We start from the raw sequence: 20,954 nt of genomic DNA, 5'->3' as shown, positions 1-20,954 counted from the left end.
GGTGCATCTGTTTGCATTGTTTAGCGCTTTTGGTGTTCAGGGAATCTTATTCTAAAAGGTACGTTTGTGTTTCACACATAAGCTGGACGACAGTCATTGAAGGGTAACTGACATATGCCTCTTTTGCTGAATGTATCTGAAGTTGCGGAGGGGTCCTGCAATAGTGCTTTTCATTGTCACCACAAATCATCTCCAGTATACAACGTTTCTGTCCTCATCTCATGTATACATAAAACTGTTTTGGTTATTCTAGTATCTGAGTAAAGAGTGTTCAGGACTCGACATGTTCTTTTCGAGACACGTAAAATTCATTTACATGCATTCGGTATCGTTTAAATACCAAAAGCCGCGGTGAAGCACTCGTTTCCAAACACGGAGGCCTCTTGGCATCATTACGCCCAAGGAGGTTCAGATAGATTCTAACCTCGTTGATAGCACAAACTGCTGGCAAAACTGCAACACCCTGTCATCGCCTATCAGAGGGTTCTCAGGAGGCCTTTCTGTGCGACCTTTGTTTTTTCTCTGCAGACAGTAGCTGTACTGAATTTAGAGGTGAACAGTGATGGCGACATTCATTCTAGGGTACAACCATGTCCCAAGACGTGTGTAGGCACTCTTGTTCAACAGCTTCGCCCACTTTAATAAGTTAGAACTGTGGGCCTGCGGGAAGCTCGATGACGCGTCGACAGACTTCTGCACGTATTGCGCCCAGTATATTGGCGGCTAGTAGTAGTCTGTGGTACATTCCCTCGTCTGTGCAGTACGGATGGAGGTGAAGATTGACAGACTGATCGAACAGCAACGGCCAACCGAACATCATTCAGGTAGGAAATCAGGGCACATGTTACACTTGATTTCTCCATCGGAAACGGTCTGCTTGTAGCTGACAGAGATCAAGTATGTCTCTGGCCAGACTACCGCTAATACACCACCAAGCACGGGCACTCTGGTGCCTTGAAACTGTCTACTGGAGTGTGGAATGACGCTCTGTTGGCTTCATTGATGAGAGTGGGTTCTGTGTGTATACGAGTGATGCGCGTTCAAGTGTACAGAATAGACCTGCTGTCCTGCCTATCCCGGAGTGCGTGCACGCACGACACATAGGTCCCGCCCCACGCCTCATGGTGTGGGGAGCCGTCAGATGCAATTCGCGATCAAATTACTGTGTCTGCTGAATAAAGTAAAGAGTACCCATTTCGCTGGACGGACTGTTATCCATGCGCAACTGCCATTTACTCGACAGGAAAGCGATGTGCTTTTTCAGCAGAACAATGCACATTCACATACAGCTAGTGCTACATAAGGTGCACAGTAACAGTCCCATCCAGCAAGATGACCATATCTCTCTCCAAACGAACACGCATGGGACACGATGAAGTGGGAACTCGTAATCAAGAGCCCCCAAGAGCTATTGCTGAATTGTATCAAAGGGTGCAAGATACTTGAGACACTGCACTGTAGAACGTCATCCGGCACCTTTATGATCGTTTGTACGCGACAACACACACCTGTGTTCCCGCCAGACAGCGGTATAGTGTGTACTCATGCGACTGTTTGGACGCGCCATAGTATGACATGTGTGTCTCATTTGGTCTCAATTTACTATCACATACTCCTACAGTGATAAACAATCTATCCCCTCACTTGTTAATTAACTGACCTTGTCCTTATGAATCTTGCATTTGCTGACCTAACCTCTTTATTCACGGGAAAGACTGACGAAGTGCATCGGACCTACTGTGACCAAGCTGTGAGCCGCTGTCATCAGGCAACCTTCGGAGGTTAGGTCTGAAATAATGGATTCCCACAAGGCTCTGTCCTTGCTCCCCTTCTTTTCAGGCTTTACATAGCTGACATGCTTGCAACCAGATCGCGCAAATTTGGTCATGCTGACGACTGGGCTCTGGCAACAGCCCACAGAAATATAGAAACTGCCGAAGATATCCTTACGAGTGACCTAGCGATTCTCAGCGAGTACTTTAGAAAATGGAGGCTACAACCTAAAGCTACAAAGACCGAACTATCTGCCTTCCATTTGAACAACAAAATGGCCAACAGAGAACTACATTATATCTAGAGGGGAAAGTACTAAATCACAACAAACACCAAAAGTACCTTGGGGTTACCCTAGATAAAACACTAACATTCAAAGAACACCCGACGAAAACTGCAGCGAAACTTAAAACACGCAACAACATATTGCAGAAGCTCTGTGGCACCACCTGGGGCTCCACAACATCTACCTTAAGAACACCCGCACTTGGCTTGGTGTATCCAGTGGCAGAATGCTGGCCCCAGTGTGGCTCAACAGCAAACACACACTCATGATAGATAGCCAACTTAATGCTACAACGAGTATTATATCCGGCACAACCAGGCTAACTCCTGCAGTGTAGCTGCCCGTTCTCAGTAACATAGCCGCTCTTAACCTGCGCCGGGAACACTCTCTGGTTAGAGAATTTCAAAAAATCATGACCAACCCTCAATTGAAAATCCATGAAAATACTCACCACATCCAAGGAAACCGACTCCGGTCTAGGTACAGGCGCTGCACCAAACCAACTTTAAAATAAATGATCGTTGGAAAGAGGAATGGGAGAGCAGAACGGCAGTAAACTGCCACAGTATGCCATGCATCTTTAGTAAACCAAAAGAATTTGATTACCCTCGCAAAGTTTGGTCAACTCTTAATCGCATCAGAACCAACTGTGGGAGATGCGCCGACTCCTTACACAGATGGGGTAAACTTCCTTCGCCCGCTTGCGACTGTGGAGCTGAGTGACAGACGGTCGAATACATCGTGCAGGAATGCCCACTAAGGACATACAAGGGTGACCCACAGAATTTCCTAATGGCGACCCAAGAGGCAATCGACTATATATCATCTAAGTTGGACGTTTGTTTGTGATTGCTCTTCTGCGAGTGTAAATTTACAATTGCTAGTGTCCTTATATACAAACTGTTATTTATTGCTCTGTTTATACATACGTGATTTTTTTTTAAATCGTGTTGTTTCTGTAATTTTTACTGTGATGTGATGAGCCATACGCTAAAGAAATAAAACAAATAGGTCTGACAGTCGTTGGTCGGGGGGGGGGGGGGGGGGGAGACGCAACAAACCGTTTTCCCACTGCCCCCCCTCCCCCTGTGGTAGCTGGTCTGTCGTCTTACCTGCTGGGCGACTTAGCCTTCTTGACGGGCGAGGAGGCAAGCCACATCTGGAAGAGCTCCGACGTGACAGAGTTGCGCTTGCTACGCGGGATGACGCCGTCGCCACCGCCGCCTCCGCTGCTGCCCCCGGAGCCCGCGTGCGGCGCCGCCTCCAGCGACGCCGTCGACGGGCTGCGCGTGGCCACCGACAGCTCCGCCCCCGCCGCCGCCGCCTCCGCCACCGCCGCGGCCAGCATCGGCGGCAGCGTGTCCGGCACGCAGCCGCTGCCACTGGGGCTGCCGCCGGCGACGGGCGTCGAGCCGGAGGCGGCGTCGGGGACGTTGGCGGCGCCGGGGGCGGCCCTGGAGGCGAGTCGTCGCAGCAGCGCCGGGTCGGCGCGCGCCGCCAGCCACCGCTCCACCGCCCCCGGGTTCCGGTCCAGCAGCGCCCACAGCTCGGCGTCGGCGTCGGGGGGCGTCGCGGCGGATCCAGCCGCCTCCGACGCCGCCACCGACGCTACCGCCGTCGCCGCCATATCTGGCGCCGTGCAGGCTTCCGCGGACGGCGTGCGCTCGTCCGGCGAACGGCTTTCGGCAGCCACCGCGGAGTCTGACGTCACTACACAGGCCTCGAGCCTGTGCGCTACCCTTAGGCTTGCTGCAGCTCCTTCTCTCCTAGTTCTTACTACCCCACAAGTTATGCGAAAAAATGTTTGTACACTTATGAGAATTATGCACCGGAATCAGATTAAAAGTCTATATCTCAACAGAGCCTTCTATTTCCTTACACCTGATATATAAACAAAATTCTTCACCAAAGAATGAATACCACTTGTCTGCAAATGAAACTACTTTTTACTGCTGAATACATCAGCTAGTTTTGCCTGTGAGCTGTACAGTGATAGTGTTACTGTGCTAAATTACACCAAATAAAAAAGAATATTCGGTTCCTACAATGACGTAACCAAAATTGATAATATTTGTAAATTCCTCGCAGTCAATATTTTTTCAGCACTTCACCACGAGCAAACTCACAGTTGAACTAATGTAGTCTTCTTTGGTTGCAATAATATGTTGCTATTTACACGTAAAGACAAAATGTCTAGGTTTTATTCAGTATAGTCCATCACCCAACATCGGAGTTTCTCATTGTTCCAGATGTTAAGTGAACATTGTAAAACTTAACGCGTGTCTGCCTCAGAAGGAGCAATCGCCTTCAGTGCTTTGTTCCACCGTTTACACCGCGGAAGCGTCTGTGTTTCCTCACCCGGCGCACGAGCTTGTACATGAAGGTGCGGAACAACATCTTCGGAGGACATCACGCGGGCAGCGCAGAGTGGAGTTGAGTCGGTGGTGGCGTGTGCTGCTTCTGGCAGCGGCCGCGGTGCAGTCGTAGGGTGTGGTGTCGCGTGGGCTAGCCAGAGCCACTCGGCGTCCAGGGAGGAGCGGACGCTCACAGGGCACAGGCAGGGCGCCGAGACGCCGCCGACGCTAACAGAGACGCCGCCCCCAGGAGACGGTTGGGGTCGCCCGGCCGCTCTGGACCGCCGCTCAGCGCCCAGTCATCAGCCGCCATGGCCTCCCCTCCTGCCAACACACGACAATAGGCCACTGTGACAGCATCTGGCCGGTATCGGGGAAATACAACATCTACGTTAATAGGATACAGTACTGAAAGTTTTATTTCACAACTCAGTGTCTTGTGGACTAGGAGACGTTTTCAGAAAGGTACAGTATTTGGTCAGAAGTATACTGTAAGCTACTTATGTAAACCGCTAGTTCGCTGGGTTACACTGGGAGCTATTTCTATTTGTAGGTGTAAGCTACACGTCGTAACCTTATCGATGATAATGGACTGAATCGAAGCATATTAAGCACCAAATTGCATCCACACTTGGCAAATATCTGCGGTTAAGCTGTAACGCCGGAAATGCATATCCTTCTATTTCCATCTATTCTACTATAGATTTTTCCTTATTTTGTTACCTGAAGATATGACATTTCTATGTCTTTATATATTGTAATTGTTTTACTATTTGTATATATACACTCCTGGAAATTGAAATAAGAACACCGTGAATTCATTGTCCCAGGAAGGGGAAACTTTATTGACACATTCCTGGGGTCAGATACATCACATGATCACACTGACAGAACCACAGGCACATAGACACAGGCAGCAGAGCATGCACAATGTCGGCACTAGTACAGTGTATATCCACCTTTCGCAGCAATGCAGGCTGCTATTCTCCCATGGAGACGATTGTAGAGATGCTGGATGTAGTCCTTTGGAACGGCTTGTCATGCCATTTCCACCTGGCGCCTCAGTTGGACCAGCGTTCGCGCTGGACGTGCAGACCGCGTGAGACGACGCTTCATCCAGTCCCAAACATGCTCAATGGGGGACAGATCCGGAGATCTTGCTGGCCAGGGTAGTTGACTTACAGCTTCTAGAGCACGTTGGGTGGCACGGGATACATGCGGACGTGCATTGTCCTGTTGGAACAGCAAGTTCCCTTGCCGGTCTAGGAATGGTAGAACGATGGGTTCGATGACGGTTTGGATGTACCGTGCACTATTCAGTGTCCCCTCGACGATCACCAGAGGTGTACGGCCAGTGTAGGAGATCGCTCCCCACACCATGATGCCGGGTGTTGGCCCTGTGTGCCTCGGTCGTATGCAGTCCTGATTGTGGCGCTCACCTGCATGGCGCCAAACACGCATACGACCATCATTGGCACCAAGGCAGAAGCGACTCTCATCGCTGAAGACGACACGCCTCCATTCGTCCCTCCATTCACGCCTGTCGCGACACCACTGGAGGCGGGCTGCACGATGTTGAGGCGTGAGCGGAAGACGGCCTAACGGTGTGCGGGACCGTAGCCCAGCTTCTTGGAGACGGTTGCGAATGGTCCTCGCCGATACCTCAGGAGCAACAGTGTCCCTAATTTGCTGGGAAGTGGCGGTGCGGTCCCCTACGGCACTGTGTAGGATCCTACGGTCTTGGCGTGCATCCGTGCGTCGCTGCGGTCCGGTCCCAGGTCGACGGGCACGTGCACCTTCCGCCGACCACTGGCGACAATATCGATGTACTGTGGAGACCTCACGCCCCACGTGTTGAGCAATTCGGCGGTACGTCCACCCGGCCTCCCGCATGCCCACTATACGCCCTCGCTCAATGTCCGTCAACTGCACATACGGTTCACGTCCACGCTGTCGCGGCATGCTACCAGTGTTAAAGACTGCGATGGAGCTCCGTATGCCACGGCAAACTGGCTGACACTGACGGCGGCGGTGCACAAATGCTGCGCAGCTAGCGCCATTCGACGGCCAACACCGCGGTTCCTGGTGTGTCCGCTGTGCCGTGCGTGTGATCATTGCTTGTACAGCCCTCTCGCAGTGTCCGGAACAAGTATGGTGGGTCTGACACACCGGTGTCAATGTGTTCTTTTTTCCATTTCCAGGAGTATATATATATATATATATATATATATATATATATATATATATATATATATATATATATATATATATATATATATATGTCGATGTATGATTGATTTGATTTGTAAATACTATTTGTATTTTTACGCTGGGTCTTGCCTAGGGAAAACTATGCTATCGAACGAATACATCGATAGGTCGTGTGGAGAATCAAAGTGTTTAGGTTCTTTGGTAGTCTTAACTCTGCCGCGTGGAGCGTGGGCAGAGCAGAAAGAGTCTGGCTGGAGTAGGGCAGTGGAGCAGGTGTGTTGTGTGACGGCCCCGCGAGTTGCCGCGCTTTCGGGATTGGCAGCATGTAATTGCGCTCGACTTGCTATGATAGTTTCTGACATGGTGTCCCGGATGGGAAGCATTAGCTGGCGCACATCTGGAGCCCGTTTCGCCTGGTGGCCTTGTCGAGAAGAAGGCGCGCCAACATCGAGCTTCTGCAACAGCGACGGCCGACAATGAGTGACTGTCACCACCTCCCCGATCGACGACTGCAAACCTTCAATCAACCAACAGGGAAGACTAAAAGCACGTAAAGTTTTAGAACTGTATGGCAGACCTCAGCTTTTAAAACTGTTGCATCACAAAATTACAGCAACTTAGCATGAACCTTTGTTGCTCATTATCCCAAGTGCATTACCAAGCAGGGTCCCTTCCTTTTCCGAAATGAACCCAAGTGTCGCTGAAATTCAAACGCCAGCATTAAAGTAATATCATCCCATTTCACTGCTTTAATTTCAAAATTCAGTTAAACTATTCATAACTGGCTATAATATTTAGATTACACAAGCACAAATTAAAAGTGCGAGTTTTGTTACCATATTTTAGATTACCTCTGACTCCAGCTCAGCTTGGTACATACTAAATTTTACTATTGTTAATTGTTCAGAATCATTTAATTCAAGTTCAAAGTTAAATCTCTTATTTCTAAATTGCGTAGATTCAAGTAGCTTTTGAAATGATTGTTGGGGTAGTTCAAGACTAACGTTATTTTACTGAATTTCGTAGTGCTTCAGAAACAAAGTTTCACTATTAATTTCAGTCACTAAATTAACTTTAAATTTTCCGGTTTTATTAATTCTTTTGCTAAATTAAGTCAGAGTGTAACGAAATTTATTACTTCTGACAAACATTCAGTATTCACACAACACGTGTCAACCTTCAGTTGCCATGCTTTTAGTGCTAATTATATGTGCACTAATCTTTCATTTTCAGTTATTATAGTCGTTGTTCATAGGACTGGCGACCGTAATTTTCCCCAAATCTCAAATATCTAATTAACGCTAATTAATTGTTAACGTAACGACCGCACATTTACTTTCTTTATTAATTTTACCCGTTTCTCAAAATTAATTTCCACCAATTTCATTTGCATTTTTCCTTTCATTTAGATGTAACCCTTTCCTCCCTCTTTACCGACAAATTAACTTCGATGACGATTGCTTTTTTCCAAATTTCCATTAGGTGCACGCGGTTTAATTTTTCACTGTCATTAAGGTCGATAAGTGAGGGGGAGGTTACAAAGCTACCATCAAAAGACAATTTTTTTACAATAAAATTTGCAGGGTCGCTACCAGTCCAAGCCCTTCCTAACATACAAGAATGACTGAACTGGAATTAATTCAAATTTGGAATTCAATGGAAACAAATGAAGTAGCAGGACACACAGTATTATCCTTTACGGCATATTTATTCGCTAATAAAGATTTTGAAATAGTGTACACATACTATGGATACACTTAGCTGATGCCTGAACATGAACTACATTAATCTATTTTCGATAAGTGGAATTATATTGTAAAATTTAACTGTTGTGATTAATGGAAAAGGTAAGGAAGGGGAAACTAGAAACATCCTCTCAATAATTTAATCTAGATTCACACGACAGAGAAAGATCACAGAAATAACCGACCACCTTTACAAACATGCACTGATTTGCAAAGAGGTTTATTTCCGTTGCAAGATTTGGTCTGCGTAAGTACATGAGATGTGAAGCCGTGCGGCCACGTGCAAAGAACGCAGTTCACCACGTCGTGAATTGGGTGACACATTTATGGTTACAAAGCAGAATTTGAGTGCAAAGCACAAAGAAGCGTTTCTTTTCTTAGGGAACGACTATAAAATTAATTTTTTTCTCTACAACGGAAAACTAAATCACCATGGCAAAAACCTTCAGATGGTTCAAGGTACACGTGGTCCGTTAAAAATTAAACTATTACAAAAGTTCACCTTAATTCACGAAAATCCGATGTTTCAACGAATTTATTCCGCCCAAAACAGATTAAATTAGCACTGGAAAAACCTATCGGTATGCAGAAGGAAGCGGAAACGTACATGGTTTACCAAACCCGTAGAACAATACGGACACAAGCATATACCATCACCAAGAAACCACAAAAAATAGGAAAAAAATAAAACCACTCACGCAAAACACACAATTAGTCTCACATTGGCAAGAGATATAAGTTCACTAGCTGTTCCTAATCATGTTCAATAGTGGATGCTCCACACGACGATGTCCCAAAGGAACAAAGCCAATTTCCTCCACAACTATTTTAAACATGATCATGACCTATTATTAACCAATTGTACCACAGTCCAAGCAGAAATTAGTAAGGTTTCAGTTAGGCTGAACGACTTAAATATTCCAACGAATTTAACATAGGAAAATCGCGATTAACACTACCTCCTACATTGTCATTAGTACTAGAAGCCTTACTTAGGAGTTGGGAACCGTACTCGCCAACAGCCTGGAGAAGAGTGCCTGCTCTGCACAAAGCTCCTAGCAACCCCTGGCTGAGACGGAAGCAACCAGAGGGATCGTTTCCGCCACCAGCCTGACAAACACACAAATCTCGGGACAAAAGGGATGAACCTCGGATGAACCTCTTTGCTCAGGTAAGCAAATTCCACGTTGGTGAGCCTGTGAACCCTGCCAAACGACAGGCACTCATCTTCTGCTCCCAGCAGACGACAACCAACTAGCTTCCACCACAAAATAAGCCCGAAAAGATACGTAAAAAACTCATTCTCTCACATTCAACCACACATAAGGTAACATAACGGAGGGGCATGATAAATATGGCTCATGATTTCACGTAGAACATAACATTACAATACAATACATTGAAATACTAGTGCAAGGCAGCATTTGCTTACATTTTACGTTGGATATTTAGTGAATTACTTTCAGTTCCACTGCTCAGTCTTTCTGGGAGAGTTAATAAGCAAACTCACAACTACGCAGTGGATCAAATGAGACGTAACTGAATCATATGAGGCAAACATCTATGACAAGACTCGACAGAGACTTTTCAATACGGACACCTACTACTGGACATAAATCTGGTTGTGACCGCCCTTCGCCTTTATGATGGCTTGAACTCTGCTGGTGACGCTTTCAGTGAAGAGTGTGAATGTCTGTGGAGGAATTGGAGCCCATTCTTTCCCAAGAGCCAAAACCACAGAAGGTAGTTGTGTTGGACGCTGGATTCTGGTGCGTAGTCTAACACATTGAAACGTCTCTGTGAAGTCGTTTCTTAAGACGCTTGTCGAATTCGGCACAACTTATTCATTTTACTACCTGATTTTAGCTCAATTCATGAACTCTTCCAGAAAGACTGAGCACTCAAATAAGGCTCATTGAATATTGTATGTGTGTTTTAATATGGGGTTTCGGTTTTGTTTTGTGGGAATCGCTGAGTTGGTCATCGTCTGCTGGGAGCAGACGATGTTACTTCTCGCTTGAAGGACACATAAGGATGACCAACTCAGGTTTCCAATACCTGAAAAGAGAGGTTTCCCCATCTTAGTCGAAGGCTGTTTTTGTGTGTGAGATGGTGACGGAGGGCCACCCCTCTGGTAGCTTCCGCTGCAGGGGGAGCTAGGTAATCTCGAAAGAGAAAGCGGCACTCTTCGGTGAACGCTTGGTGAGTACGGATCATAGCTCTTAAGGGGGGTTTCAGGTGATAGGAAGCAGGTTGAGTTAGGACTTCGTTATGTTTAACTGTCGAAATACTTAAGAACTTCAGTTTAACTGAAGCGTGTGAAGCGAGTTATGTTCCCGAATATGCCATAATTATATTGCTTTAAATAGGCGATTTTTGGGTGTTTGAGTTAAAAGTGTGGAAGTGTTCATTCTGGACATCGATGAAGTAGAATTTCAAACAGTAAATCTGATTAGGAAAAGCTGGTTAGGATCACTTCAACTGTACGTGAGTGTAATACTGTGTCGAAGCGAGTATGATAGTTAATGTTTTTAATCTTATATTTTGTGGAAGTTGCTTTTGCCTTTGTGTGTCGATTTCGTGCCACGTGTTTGGTAATCAATGACTCTTCTGGTCCACCACGGCATCGCAATAGGCTTTATTTTAACAGTTTGCATGTTTAATGAGCTATAATTTCTGCAGGAATATCTGTTCTTTCGTGCGCTTTCTACAAAGCAGCACAAACGTTTGATTCGGAATGCACTAAGTGCTCTAGTTCGGCCGTTTGCAAGCAGCAGACGCAGTTAGTATGTTGATTAATTGTCGCACAACCTCGTGCATTGGTTAAAACTCTGTCCAGAATAGTGCGCTCGTAGTATCGTAAAGCGAACCTCACTGAGATATTTTTGTGGTATGAATGCAAAGAAGATGATAGTATCATTGTCTCCCACCCCCGTTTTCTGTGTTTCTTCTTGCTGTAGTTAAATTGTGCTCTGTTACATTCTCACGTAGTTCTTTCTTAAATATTTCTAGTCAGGCACCAGTTATGTGTAGTTAGGATGTGCAACCAAATACTTAGTTACAATAAACAATCTACGTGAAAGAAAAATTCTGTGGTGACCTTACCCACTTACTCCGATTTACAATCCTGATATAATCAAGTTGTTTCATGCACGACATGCAGTGCTATTTACCTGGCTATTTAAAGAAATTTTCATACATGTAATTAAATTATTAAAGTAATTAAACTAATAATTTTCCAGCTCCGTTTTTTTTCTAAATGATTAGGAATGGCTTGGGGTGGTGGCGACCCTGAATTACTGAATTTTTTATTATTATTTCTGTGAGAGAAGCAGCTAGAAATGCGGGATCGATGAGAAACGTCGTAAAGATAGTAATACGTTACATCATCCCAAAAGTGACTATAGAAAAAGTGGTTCAAAAGGCTCTGAGCACTATGGGGCTTAACATCTGAGGTCATCAGTCCCCTAGACTGAGAGCTACTTAAACATAACTAACCTAAGGACATTACACACATCCATGCCCGAGGCAGGATTCGAACCTGCGACCGTAGCAGCAGCGCGGTTCCGGACTGATGCGCCTACAACCGCTCGGTCACAACGGCCGGCGTGAAGAAAGAGTTCACAAGGGAACAGCCTGGTATTAGTGTCCAGTGGGCACAATATTTCAGCAATCGACCACGTTGTCAACATGATGTGCTCTGAAGAACTGACCGCCGAGGCGCCTGCGACGGGCTTTTATCTCCTCCCCCTCCAAGTGTTCCGAACGCAGTCCGCGCCCAGGCACGGAAATTCCAGCATCTTATTCTTTCACGGCCCGCACCCAGCGGAGGGTACCGGCGCAGTCTTCTTAGTATCCCTGCCAGTTCTCGAACACAGTTCGTAACACCAATTTGAGACGTATTTGGTGTCTGTATCGATATTTCTGTGTTAATTGTGGAGGAGCCCCACAGCTACGGAAGTACCCTGGAGGAGTGGAAAAGGTGTGGTTGGCGCGCAAGTGATGGGTAAAGAGTCTGGGCTAAGCAGTGGTGTGGCTAACACCTCGCTAGCAGTAGCGGATCATTGTGGCCCATATTGTTGGAGTTTTGAGGCCAGAAGAGCTATTTATGGGCCTCGGATGCTGTATTTGGTGATAGTACGACATCATCATGTCATGGGTTTTGGCCCTACAAAATATAATTCCGACTCCGAGAAGATCAGTAACAGGGCGAGGCCAACAGTACTACCATGACTGCATCACCGCCAAGTTAACAGCCACTGCTAATTACGTGACCAGTACCATCAGCCTTCCACGAAGTTATTTATATTCGAAACTCTGTAAATGGACTAGGCATTTGGTTGATTTTAATAACAATCGTGGTATTGCTAAAAATTTACACCAGAGGTTATCCCAAATTACAAAGCTGGCCAGGAAAACTATTCTAGTGAATTTAATTCTGAGTGTGCTAATTTATTATGAAAAGAATTATTCAGCACCTGTAAAAATAGTTATGATTATTTTCTGACGTGTGGAGTTATACTGTTCGAAGTTCAGTTTTATAGTTTCATTAATAATCCATTTCCAGTGCAATTTTAAATTGCCTTAAATACCCTACTGGCCATTAAAATTGCTACACCACGAAGATGACGTGCTACAGACGCGAAATTGAACCGACAGGAAGAAGATGCTGCGATACGCAAATGATTAGCTTTTCAGAGCATTCACACAAGTTTGGCGCAGGTGGGGACACCTACAACGTGCTGACATGAGGAAAGTTTCCAACTGATTTCTCGCATACAAACAGCAGTTGACCGGCGTTGCCTGGTGAAACGTTGTTCTGTTGCCTCGTGTAAGGAGAAGAAATGCGTACCATCACGTTTCCGACTTTGATAAAGGTCGGGTTGTAGCCTATCACGATTGCTGTTTATCGTATCGCGACATTGCTGCTCGCGTTGGTCGAGATCCAATGACTGTTAGCAGAATATGGAATCGGTGAGTTCAGGAGGGTAATACGGAACACCGTGCTGGATCCCAACGGCCTCGTATCACTAGCAGTCGAGATGACAAGCATCTTATCCGCATGGTTGTAACGGATCGTGCAGCCACGTCTCGATCCCTGAGTCAACAGATGGAGACAACAACCATCTGCACGAACAGTTCGAAGACGTTTGCAGTAGAATGGACTATGAGCTCCGAGACTATGGCTGCAGTTACCCTTGACGCTGCATCACAGGCAGGAGCGCCTGCGATGGTGTACTCAACGACGAACCTGCGAGCACGAATGTCAACTAGTCATTTTTTGGATGAATCCAGGTTCTGTTTACAGCATCATGATGGTCGCATCCGTGTTTGGCGACATCGCGGTGACCGCACATTTGAAGCGTGTATTCGTCATCGCCATACTGGCGTATCACCCGGCGTGATGGTATGGGGTGTCATTGGTTACACGTCTCGGTCACCTCTTATTAGCATTGACGGCACCTTGAACAGTGGACGTTTCATTTCACATGTGTTACGACCCGTGGTTCTACCCTTTATTCGATCCCTGCGAAACCCTACATTTCAGCAGGATAATGCACGACCCCATGTTGCAGGTCCTGGACGAGCCTTTCTAGATACAGAAAACGTTCGATTGCTGCCCTGGCGAGCACATTCTCCAGATCTCTCACCAACTGAAAACGACTGGTCAATGGTGGCCGAGCAACTGGCTCGTCACAATACGCCAGTCACGACTTTTGATGAACTGTGGTATCGTGTTGAAAGTGCATGGGCAGCTGTACCTGTACACGCCATCCAAGCTCTGTTTGACTCAATACTCAGGCGTATTAAGGCCGTTTTACGGCCAGAGGTGGTTGTTCTGAGTACTGATTTCTCAGGATCTATTCACCCAAATTGCGTGAAAACGTAATCACATGTCAGTTCTAGTATAATATATTTGTCCAATGAATACCCGTTCGTCATCTGCATTTCTTCTTGGTGTAGCAATTTTAATGGACAGTAGTGTAATTTGCCTCACTTGGTAAGCTGCCTAAAAGGAGTAACGTAATTTGAAATGAAAAAGTTGCATTTAGCACTTTGATCTAAATTACAATATCCGTGGTCATTACATGAGAAAGTGGTTGAACTTGAATTTAATGTTGTGTTGGCATTTGCACAGCTAATTACAATTTGAGTACGTTAAAGGACTGCTTATCAAAGCACATTTGTTATTTAAGAATGGATAGTTTTTTGTGCTTCCTTTAATTAATAATTAAAGACAAGAATAGTTACCATATCTCACACATACTGGTGTAGTTTTATATTGAGCATGGTTCTTCAAACCATGAAAGTTTAAGGCCCTCATGTACATGCTAGATAGTTAATGAATCAATCCAAAGGCTCCCTCAGAGCCAGTGTTGTTAGATTTGCATTCTGTTTAACTGCTTCAAACCGAGATTAAGAAAGAAATGTTTACTGTGTTAGCTATTCTAATGGAAGTTGGTTAATGCACAGGCATAGAGACCCTGTACTAAGCAGTGAAGTTACTGAGTATGATAATTAACTGACCCCTTGATTTAAATCAGAATCATTTCATGCTCATCCCTATTTAGTATTGGTACTACTTTCACGTGTGTTGTTGACTGGTTTCTTAAACTGCTGCATCTAGTTCATTTAAAGCATGTGTTGTTGAGAGGCATATGTTACTGTTTGCTATCTGATGGTCGTGCGGTAGCGTTCTCGCTTCCCACGCCCGGGTTCCCGGGTTCGATTACCGGCAGGGTCAGGGATTTTCTCTGCCTCGTGATGACTGGGTGTTGTGTGCTGTCCTTAGGTTAGTTAGGTTTAATTAGTTCTAAGTTCTAGGGGAGTGATGATCATAGCTGTTAAGTCCCATAGTGCCCGGAGCCATTTGAACCATTTTTTTGCTATCTCATTGGCCATTTGTTTGTCTGACTTCCAAGCCAGCAGTACATTTAACTCCAATGTCAGATTACTGCGTTATAGTGTAAACAGATATAAAGAAAGAGTTAAGTGTGTGTGTGTCAAAGTTAGCCTCAACACTGCCTTCTGCTTTCTTATATTGCTTCACACAAGAATTTCTAATTAGACTGGCGATCGATATTAATATGTAATGTTACAACTTGCTTTTGTGCTGGGAGAACGTCTGTTCCTGACCCAATCGTTAATACTCTGCCGGAGTGTGTCGGAAACGAATCCCAGTTTGATTGTTCTGCGTCCATTAGGTTATTTCACGACGACAACTTCTCAGAAATTTATCGCAGAGGTATAACGTTAGTTTCATTTCTCGTTTAAGATGACCGGTGTTACCGTTACAAGTTCGTGGTGGGATGTGTTCTTTCTCCTTTTAATCAGATTCAACACAGGTTCCCAGGCCTTACTAAGGATGTACCCGCTATCTCAGTTGATCAGCGGTTCCGGTACACGAATCTAGATAGGTTCTTTAATGATACAGTTCCAGTATTTGGACGTCTGTGTCATAACCATGGTCTGGTCGTAATTCATTCTGTGTAATTCCGAGAGGTAGTGTTCAGCAACCGCCGACTTGTTAGGCTGCTGCAGTCTGGTGTGCCGTTGACGTTCTTGGCAACGATCTACGAAAGTACGCGCCGTCTGACCTACGTAAGTCATGTCACTTTCGCAAGGGATCTGGTAGACTCTAGGTTGCTGTAGTATTAGATCTCATGGACAGGCAGCTGCATGAGGACGCGCTCTCAGTTCTTGAGAGAGGACTCAACTTTGCACCAACTCATAAATCCGCACCTATTACGGATATTATCAGTGCAGTGGAACAGCCAGTTGCACGACTTCCATCTGAAGCAGCTGAAGAAGTGCGTCACGAAACCTGCTGTGCTCTCACGCAAATTAAACCTGTGAGACCAGACGTGTATAGTAGGCAGAGGGCGGCCATACGGGAGCTACCAGTCGACAAAGACAGCGCAACTGTGATCTTATCTCATGTAGAATAAAATGAGAAAATGCGGGACTTGGTAAAAGACAGCATATATCGGAAGATCAACACTGATCCTACCAAGAGAGTGGAGAGGAAAACCATGGCTCTTCTCAGGGAATCCGGCTTACCACACGATGTTGTGAAGAAGCTATGACAGAGAGCATGTGTTCTACCGAGACTTTACGGACTCCCAAAGGCCCAAATGCCTTTACGCCCGATTGTCAGCAACATTGGTGCTTTGATGTACTCCCTTGCAAAATACATGAAGGATATGCTTAGCCCTTACGTCGGAAAATGTCCTCATCATATCAGCAACTCTGTATATTTTGTTGGGCGCCTTAATAACTTCGGAATTCGTGGTTTGGACGTCCTTTTGAGTTTCTATGTTGTCTCTCTCTTCACGGGTGTGTCTTTGCATGAATCCTTAAAACTTATAGGTCAGAAATTTGACGCAGAGACGACCGACCGTTTTAGGCACGTCCTGACGTCGACATAATTTCTCTTCGATGGTGGATACTACAAATAAACGGAAATAGGAGCCATGGGGAGTACACTTTCACCAGCCGTCGCCAACTTTTTCATGGAACATTTCGAGGCGGAAGCTCTGGATTCAGCGCAGTGAAAACCTACCTGTTTCTTCCGCTATGTTAACAAGACCTTTCTCATATGGTCACGTGGTAGAGACATACTCAGTGGTTTCCTTGTGCATCTTAGTTCCATACACCAGAACATCAAGTTTATCATGGAAGTCGAAGTGGATGGAATGCTTCCCTTTCTGGATGTGCTGGTTAAAAAAAGAGCAGAAGGAACTCTGGGCCTCAGCGTGCACCGCAAGAAGACGCACACTGACCTTTACTTACATGGAAACAGCTGCCACTATCCAGCGCAGTTGAACGGCGTCCTCAAAACTGTTTCACAGGGCCCGTACCCTATCCGACGATGAGAGCCTTAACCAAGAACTTGAACATCGAAAGTCGGTTATCCGGAAAAACGACTTCACGGGAAAGCAAATTGGGAGATCTCTAGGTCCCACACCGAAGCGGTGGTAACAGAAGAGAAACCTCACCAGGATGGGGTATATCATTTATTTCGTTCTGTGGCGCTTTACCGGGAAAGATAGGTCGAATTATTCAAAAACATCAAGCGAATACAATCTTCCGCCCACCAATTATGACACAGGCACTGCTTGGTAATGTGAAGCACGATCCAGGACTACGAACACCCGGAGTCTACCAGATCCCCTGCGAGTGTGGCATGACTTACACAGGTCAAAAGGCGCGTACTATCCAAGATCTTCGCCAAGAACATCAATGGCACACGAGACTGCAGCAGCCTAACAAGTCGCCGGTTGCTGAACATTGCCTCTCGGAATTACAGAGAATGAATTACGACCAGACCAACGTTCTGACATAGACGTCCAAATACTGAGACTGTTACATTAAAGAATCTAGCAAGATTCAAGTACAGGGACCGCTGATCAATCAAGATAGTGGTTATATCCTTAGTAAGGCCTGGGAACCCACTTTGAATCTGATTAAATGGAGGAAGATGACACCACACCACAAACTGACTTCGAGAACAGGCAGAGATACTAAGAAGACTACGCCCCTGGGTGCGTACCGCGAACGGAACGGATGTGGACTCTCCGCATTTGGGCGCGGATCGCGTATGGAAAACCTGGAGCGGGGATGGAAACGTGATGATGGAAATATTGTGCCCGTTGGACACCTGGCTCTTCACCCGTGAACTCTTTCGTCATGAAGTACGCCGGGAGAAATTGAAGAATCACAAATCATAAATGTGTTACATTGGGTTCAGGTCGGGACTGTCAGCCAGGTGAGGCTATATAAGGAATGTTATTGTCCACAATCCATTGCCTCAAAATTGGAAATTTGTGGTAAAGTCTAATAGGACCAAACTGATGAGGTCATCGGTCCCTGAGCTTACACACTACTTAATCTAACTTAAACTAACTTACGCTAAGGACGACACACACCCATGCCCGAGGGAGGACTCGAACCCCCGACGGGGGGAGCCGCGCGGACCGCGACAAGGCGCTTGAGACCGTGCGGCTACCCCGCGAGGCTTCCATTGCCTCAGAGATGCTGGTTTGTGATCGAGTGCTCTGTCATCCAAAATGTTCCACTACTGTGCACAGTAGAAAACGCTGTGAAATGTGTCCATATCTTTCCACATTCAGTGCGTTCTCAAGCGCAATAACGAGACCACACCTGACCAAGGGAAACACTCGCATACTGTAACATCACATGAGCTATACTTCTCTGTTGGCACTACACATAATGGCAAGTGATGTTCTGCAGGCATTCACCAACCCAAACTCTTCCATTATATTGCTACAGGATGTTGCGTGATTCATCACTTTCTGGTCATCCATTGCGCAGATACGTCGCTGTTAATGCCACCTCAACCAGCACCTGGCATTGATTACGGAAATGAGTGACTTATGACGAGCTCCACACCATTGCAACTCATTCTTTTTAATTCCCTCATCCTCGTGTTAACTGGGCTGTTGGTTCCACTTTCGAACTCTCGTGTGATTTGGTTTCGCTGACTGTTTGCTACTTTTTACAACCACTGTCTTCGTCGTCTTAGTTTAGCTGTGGGTATCCTTTCGCGTTGCTACTTTACAGCCGCCTAACCGACAGTCAATTTGCGCAGCTTTTACAAGGGTTGAATTTTTCCAGATGTATTTGTTACTCAGGTGACACCCAGCGACTAGTCCATATTGGAAGTCAGTGAGTTTTCCTGATCGACCCATTCTGCGATTACTGCTTCTACAGGGTGAAAAGTATTTAAGCCGACAAACTCTGGGAGGTTGTAGGGGACATCAGAACAAATATTTTTCCCTAATGTCATATTTTCGTATGAGGAGTCTTTAAACCGATAGAGGAACTGTGCTCTGGGCGGACAACCAACTGGTTCCAGGTTGTGGACACACTGTAAGTGAAATGGACGTAACAATTGCTCTCGAAGGACTGTTCTTACATTCGTCTGATTCGTCCCCATGTTACGTGCAGTTGTACGAGTGCTGATTGAAAGATCCCGCTCCACATGCTGCAAGACAGCTTCCTTAAATTGCAGCGTTCTTATCATGCGACGGTATCCCTCTCCAGATAATTTGCTAAATGACCCGTTCTCAAGCAGACGTTGGTACACAGCGGCAAAGTTTGTATGATCCGGGATACGGCGATTAGGATATTGTTGTTGATAAACCCGCTGTGCAGCTCGGCCATTGTGGTGCCCTACGCAGTACGCACCAACCATATCAGTGTACCCATTCCAGGTATATCGCTCCATTAGTAAACAGAGACTACATTAGTGGACAGCAGTTGGCTACAACTGAAGAGCGTAATACGCCCTCTAACAAATGAAGATCGTAATACGGCCTCTAACAACTGAAGAGCTTAATACGCCCTCCACCGGTTTAAATAATCCTCATAGGAAAAAATGACACTAGGGAAAAATATTTGTTTTTAAGTCCCCTGCAACCTTCCAGAGTTTGTCGGTTTAAATACTTTTCACCCTGTATACTGCCACTACAGTACTTCCCGTTTCCTTTTACATTGGCAGGTCCGCCTTTCGCGACATCTAGCGGTCAGTTCCGTATTATGTAGCGGTGTTAAGATCCCTGTGATTGGAGAGCGCACTTGCGATCTAGGTACTGTAACACGTTTGCCGAAGGGATCCTCTTTGTGGTTGGAACCAGGAGAATGACACTCTGACACTCCAGATGTCGAGGAAAGATACTGAGCCTCCAAACAGATCCAGGGTGCGCTGGTGGTCTGCAGGGCTGGAGACATTGCCACTGTTGAAGTGCCAGTCCAAGACATCTGACAATCTTTACTCTTCAACAAGACGTGAAAGTGTGCAAGTAACAACAAACTAAAAATTAGTGAAGAGTACAGAGATATGCTTTTAGAAAGGAACGCTTTAAGCACGTGCATGTTTCTTGGAAAATAATTGCTCGTTTCTAGAGGAACAAGCGTTGTAAATAAATAACTGATTCATGAGATTAAGAATTCTAGCTCACGAATCAGGGAAGTCGTACTACAAGGGTGAGGCACTTCGCTACTGTGCTTGACGTTAAGCACATCAACATGTGGCGGAAGGTCGTTCTTGACTTGACACCGAGACAAGCAATGACAGTCACCGTCACTGCTGCAAGTGTCGGAAGTCACATCCATTACAGTCTGCTGACTCACTTCCACAGCCACGCAACTACGACACACCGTCTGTTTAATAAAATACACTAACACACCCTAGTAGAACTCTTCCTCACAATGTTACATTATTGTTTCAGAGAAGTAGCTAACCCCGAAGAAAGTTACTCAGAGTTATTAACAAAATTGACATCTTATTTTTTAAATCTTTATGTGTGTTGGAAATACCATGTTTCAGAGTAAATTTTGCAACTGTAAGTGGAATCAAGCTGTTTATAATCCAAACGGAAATACTTTTTTGGAAAATGAAACAAACTGCAATGTGCCTTTGTCACATACCTGGAGTAAATGCACTTAACTATTTTCTTTCATATTGGTTGCAAATGCTACATTCAAGTGCAAAATTCTGTAACTAATAGATGTGTTATATAGGGTGAGTCAGGAAGAGAGGTACGTGTTTTGACGGGGGAT

The 20,954-nt window shown here is 45.6% G+C and overlaps 1 protein-coding gene across 1 annotated transcript in view; it reads right to left on the bottom strand.

The window, feature by feature from the left end:
* The window catches only part of LOC126355632 (cGMP-specific 3',5'-cyclic phosphodiesterase), a gene marked incomplete at its 3' end in the record, with an annotated part of 1,336,169 nt that overhangs the window by 527,409 nt on the left and 787,806 nt on the right, over positions 1 to 20,954 (bottom strand). Inside the window, exon 5 of the mRNA XM_050005998.1 lies at positions 3,172 to 4,737. Coding sequence (XP_049861955.1) covers positions 3,172 to 3,686 — 515 coding nt within the window. The remainder of the gene's footprint in view (positions 1 to 3,171; positions 4,738 to 20,954) is intronic.

Source organism: Schistocerca gregaria, chromosome 3 (genome assembly GCF_023897955.1).
Source record: "Schistocerca gregaria isolate iqSchGreg1 chromosome 3, iqSchGreg1.2, whole genome shotgun sequence".
NCBI classification, from domain to species: Eukaryota; Metazoa; Arthropoda; class Insecta; order Orthoptera; family Acrididae; genus Schistocerca; species Schistocerca gregaria.
The sequence above is the reverse complement of the archived record's forward strand: the minus strand, read 5'-3'. Positions and strand labels throughout refer to the sequence as shown.